General features: G+C 64.8%; 3 protein-coding genes across 3 annotated transcripts in view; all 3 read left to right on the top strand.

Moving 5' to 3' along the window:
- The window catches only part of H696_03361 (hypothetical protein), a gene marked incomplete at both ends in the record, with an annotated part of 3711 nt that extends 3695 nt beyond the window's left edge, over positions 1-16 (top strand). The window contains one exon of the mRNA XM_009497225.1: positions 3-16. Within this exon, the coding sequence (XP_009495500.1) occupies positions 3-16 (14 nt within the window). The remainder of the gene's footprint in view (positions 1-2) is intronic.
- A 56-nt stretch (positions 17-72) lies between these two features.
- On the top strand, positions 73-492 carry H696_03360 (hypothetical protein; the record flags this gene model as incomplete). The annotated part of the gene is made up of 1 exon (XM_009497224.1): positions 73-492. One exon carries the CDS (start codon positions 73-75, stop codon positions 490-492), a length of 420 nt encoding a protein of 139 aa, XP_009495499.1.
- Positions 493-2771: 2279 nt separating this feature from the next.
- Positions 2772-5021, top strand: part of H696_03359 (hypothetical protein) — a gene marked incomplete at its 5' end in the record, with an annotated part of 7321 nt that continues 5071 nt past the window's right edge. The window contains 3 exons of the mRNA XM_009497223.1: positions 2772-3902; positions 4072-4580; positions 4680-4942. Coding sequence (XP_009495498.1) covers positions 2772-3902; positions 4072-4580; positions 4680-4942 — 1903 coding nt within the window. The remainder of the gene's footprint in view (positions 3903-4071; positions 4581-4679; positions 4943-5021) is intronic.

The raw sequence follows: 5021 nt of genomic DNA, 5'->3' as shown, positions 1-5021 counted from the left end.
AACAGGCATCTTCTGAGGATTGGTCGGGCGGGCTCCCCGCCCGGGCCCCTGCTTGCCTGAACGGCCGTGGAGATGTGTCTCACCTCGGACACACCACCTCGGGTCCCGAAGGATGCCGGCGACCGGGGCTCCTTCGTGGCCTTCGCCCACAGCGTCCTGGACTGGTGCCTGATCCAGATGAAGACCAAGGCGTCCGGGGAGGTGGTCCCGCCGCGGCCGGGCCCGCCGGAGGACCGGGCCCCGCCGGAGGCCCCCTCGCCGGAGAGGCTGACGGCCTTCTCGCTGGAGCTGGCCACGCTCTGCTCGTGGCTGGATCTGCACTCGGTCTTGTATGGCCGGCGGCTGGCCCTTCTCAGCCAGTACCGGCGCGGCTTCAAGGCGGCCTTCCCCCATGCGGAGGCCGGGCCTCGTGACGACCACGGCCGGCTGCCCCCCACCTCGTCGGTGGTCGCAAACCACCTGTATGACCTCCTGCAGCGGACTCGGCTGTGATCGCCGGCCGCCTGGCGGAGGGCCACGCCGCGCCCCCCCCCCCCCCCCCCCCCCCCCGCCACGGGTGCCCGCGCTTTCCGGGCCCCCACGCGGCCGTCCCCTTGACTTCCGGCCGGGCCTCGCACATTCCAAGCGCATGCATGTCTTCCCGCCAGGCTGCGGCACCCGGCGGAATACATCGACAATTCGAGCTTGCTACTTCTTTGCCATCCGGGCGCCCCCTTGTCGATGGGAGGGCCGATGTGCCGGGCCCGGTCGATCCGCTCGACGCGCATGCCTCCCCCTCGCACCCTTGGTGGCTTCCCCCTGCCGGCCGGACAATGGCCTGCCCCGTCGGGGTCCCCAGTCGCTTCGAGCAGACGGACTGCCCCTGGCATGGGGCCTCCCCTTGGGCCATGGGGGGGGGGGGGGGCGGTCAGGCGTCCGGCGAGGACTAGAGCGCCTCCCCTCGCGGGGCCGGCTCCCCTGCTCCTGGGCCCATTATGCCCATCGTCGGGGGCCCCGAGGCGCGAAAAGACCACCCTATCACGGGCAACATGCGCTCGGACCGCACAGCACCAGGCTGCCTCGGCCAGAGGGACCCGCCGGCGCGCCAAAGCACACACACCCACACCAATCACCCGCACAGCATGCGCCTGCTGGCGCATGCAGGCCCACTGCCCGTCGCCCAGCCTGGCCCGCGCCCGGCTCCGGCCCGACAAACACGGAGGCCGACCGACCGGCGGCCAGATCCCCACACACGCTGGTGTGCGTGCCCGGCATGCACACACACACACACACACACACACACACACACACACACACATACATATATATATTTATATATATATTGATGTACTCCGATGGAGGCATGAATATCCGCATTCACACTTGCAGGGGCATGTCGTGCCGACAGCGACATGTGGGGCGCATTAACTGTATATTTAACCGAGACGGAGGCGCCGAAGATGGCAGACCCCCACCATTTGGGCCGCGGCCCCGGCGAGACTGAGACATCTCGCCATCTCGCGTGAATGGGGCGCGGGGCCTGTCAAATGCATTTCCCAGGTTCTATGTTATTGTTGTTGTTGTTTTTTTTTGTTTTTGTTTTTTCCCCCCCGCGCTGTCAATTCCGCCCCGCGCCCCTTCGTTCCCCTCCGAGGCACGAACACACCGCGCACAACCGGGCGGAAAGCCGGATCTTGCAGATGAAGGACGGGGAAACCACACGATGCCGTTGCTCCCCGGGGTGCCCGGCCTTGCGGGGCGTGCTTGCCCTGGAGGGAGGTGCGTTGGAATTTCCCCGGCTCCAACCCCCCTTCGGGACCTACGACCAGGCGAACAGGCTGCCCCAAGCTATGGAGGACCTCGCCCCTGCATTGTGACCCAGGTGTCCAAGATAAGGGGTACCCCGGTGCTCGGGGGCGAGTGCCTGAGGACACGGTCTCGCATTAAGTTGGGTCGGTCAGCCGTTCGGGGGCCAGGCCTGGACTGCCTGTCAAACGGCCAGGTCTGAGTGCAAGCGCGTGTGCCCGTGTCTGTGTCCGTGCCGGGGGGGGGGGTGGGGGGGGGGGTCTGACCGGCGGATTGTTGGGAGTACCTGGGAGTGGTTCTTTCCCCACAACCATATGTCGGCTCACTCTTCAACAGGCATCTTCTGAGGATTGGTCGGGCGGGCTCCGTGCCCGGGCCCCTGCTTGCCTGAACGGCCGTGGAGATGTGTCTCACCTCGGACACACCACCTCGCCGCTGTGGCTCTTTCTGCATCTGCGCCCTGTCCCTGTATCTGCGCCCTCTTCTTGGGCATTTTCATCGGGTAGGCCTGCCGCCCATGGTCACACCTTCTGGGTGAGTATACTGGGTGCTGGGATCTGATTGTGTGTGTGTGTGTGTATGTGTGTATGTATTCGTGCGCGTGTGCGTGTGCGTGTGCGTGTGCGTGTGCGTCTACATGCGTGCGCGCGCGCGCAAAGCGGCCTTGCCTTCGTGTCCGCCCCACCCGCTCAATATGCTGCCATAGGTTCCCGATCGCGTGCTGCCCCCCCCCCCCCCCCTGGCATGTCGGCCTGCTTTCCGGGTAGTGGAGCTACTTTCGTGGCCCGAGGGCCTCGCCCATGTCCGCTCCCGGGGGAAGGATAAAAGGCGTGGGAGGGTGGCTCTTCGCCGGGAAGGAGAAAGCGCCATGTGCTTTGCAATTTCTTGCATACCTACCTCCCCTTTCCTTTCCCCCTGGGTTGCTTGCATATTCACTTGTCAGGCCTCCCCTCCTCCCCCCCTTCTCTCTCTCTCTCTCTTGAACCATGGGCATTTTTATGCTACCCAGCCACCTCAAGAGCCGGGCCTCGAAGAAGAGGTTGGCCAAGCCAAAGGCCGCCGACCAGGCGACCTCCGGCGAAGAGTGCCCCTCCAGTGCCTCGACCTCTGGCGACATTGCCTCCGAGGGCGATGACGAGGGCGGCACCGAGGACCATGACAGCCCCAAGGACGAGGACGATGATGACCAAGACCGCGGCCTCGACCACGACTACGATGTGAGTGATGACGACGATGAGCATAGTGACGGCTTCTGCGCCAGCCACTTCGGCATGCGAGTTGCCAGGCTGGCTCCGAGTGACTTGCCGGGGGATGATTTGCTGAGCGACGAGTTCAGCATGGACAACCCGATCCTGGGTCCTTTCAGCTCCGACCCCGATGATGATGACGCCGAGGACGAGGACGAGGAGGGGGATGATGTCCACGAAGACGCGGCAGATGACCACGGCGACCTTTATCCCGCCTGCCCTTACGCCGAAGGCTTGCACTCCGACGACTCGGGGCTCGGCGATATGGATATCGAGGACTCCGACATGGAGGACTCCTATCCTGAGCACTCGCTGTCCGAGGACATGCTGCCCGAGGACATGCTGCCCGAGGACATGCTGCCCGAGGACATGCTGCCCGAGGACATGCTGCCTGAGGACTTGGCCACTGAGGACTTGGCCACTGAGGACATCGACATGAGCGATGATGAGGAGTATCCCGAAGCCATCGAGGACACTGACCGTGAGGATGCCGACAGCGCCGATCTCCCCGAAAGCACTGACAGCACTGACAGCACGGAGGACACCGACCCCGAGGGCGTGGAGCAGGCCCCGGCGGAAGGCCTCGACGCCGGTGACCCGGCCAAGCCGAGCCCCAGCCGGACAAAGCCCCAAGCCAAATGGCGGCCCGCCGCCACCTCGGAGTCCATCACGGATCCCTTCCAGTATTTGCACTTCAAGCAGTCGAACAAAAACGGCCCCACCGTCCTACCGGTGGATCTGAACAACATGCTCTACGAGATGATCCTGTCGAGCTTCCTCTATCTCGACCAGCGCCGGAGCATCGGCTACGACTCGCACTTGGTCACGCACTACCTCGACGCGCTGGTCGACTGGCTGGCTCGGAACAAGGTGCGCCCGAGTTGGCGGCCACACTGCGACGGGCCGTGATGCGGCAGGAGCCCTAACCCTCGCTTGTCCCTGCCCCCCCCGCCCTCCCCCCACCGCCACCACATCGACACGCACGCACACATGCACGCCTCATGCTACACGCATGCACCCATGACCTTGTGACGTCCAGTGGTACCCGGTTTTCGTGATGGACGGGCTGAAGCCCCTCAAGAAGGACGCCACCACCAAGAACCGCAAGGAAACCAAGACCCAGTTCTTGAACAACCGCCTGACCGACTACCTGGAGCAGTACAGCAACCAGGACTACGAGGCAGCCGCCTTGCACCTCCAAGGCACGAACCACAAAGAGGAGTGTTCGCTGCGCAAGTGCGGCCTTGACTGCATGACAAGGAAGCTTCCCATGCACCGGAACAACTGCTGCGAGCAGGCCGGCTGCCGGCCGTCCTGCCCTGTGCGCAAGCGCCTGGCCAAGCCCGAGGACCCGGACAATCGCTACTACCGCACGCCATTGCCCTTCAGCCATTGCGTGGAGTTCGTCAATGTCTGGGCCATTGCCCAGGGGCACCTGGCCACCATGGCCCGCGCGAAGCCCAAGACCCTGGCCTTCATCGGGTCCTTCTCCCAGGCGGACGACGTGCTGTCGCTGTTGAGCTTGCACTTCCATGTGCCGGTGCTGAGGTATGTTTCCCCGAGGGGGGACCCTTGTGGCCTCTGGCCGGCGGTCCATGACAAGGGCACAGGCACCACCGGCCAGGGCCGTGGGCGCCGCTGGACCAGGCTCTCGCTGACCCTCCTGCCCCTTTTTTTGGATCTGCCCGGCGCCCGGACCCCGGGGGCTCGGTGGCCACACCGCAGCAACGACAAGGACTTCGTGGTTCATGGCTACGGCCAGATGAAGATGTCCTACCTCTTCCAGAAGCAATTTACTCTCCAGCTGGCGGACCACGGGCCGAAGTTCAAGAACCTGCCGGGCGACGAGTCCGGCAGGTGCCATGAGACCATCTTCCAGCAGCTTTTGATGAAGCACCTCGGCATCAAGTGTACGCTGCCCGAGCATTCCCGCGCATGTGTGGCCGTCGGGCATTTCACGCGGGAGCCCGGGGCCCGGGGCCGGGGGGG

This window comes from Fonticula alba, assembly GCF_000388065.1.
Source record: "Fonticula alba strain ATCC 38817 unplaced genomic scaffold supercont2.5, whole genome shotgun sequence".
Taxonomy (NCBI): Eukaryota; order Rotosphaerida; family Fonticulaceae; genus Fonticula; species Fonticula alba.
This window is presented reverse-complemented; position numbering and strand designations above follow the sequence as displayed.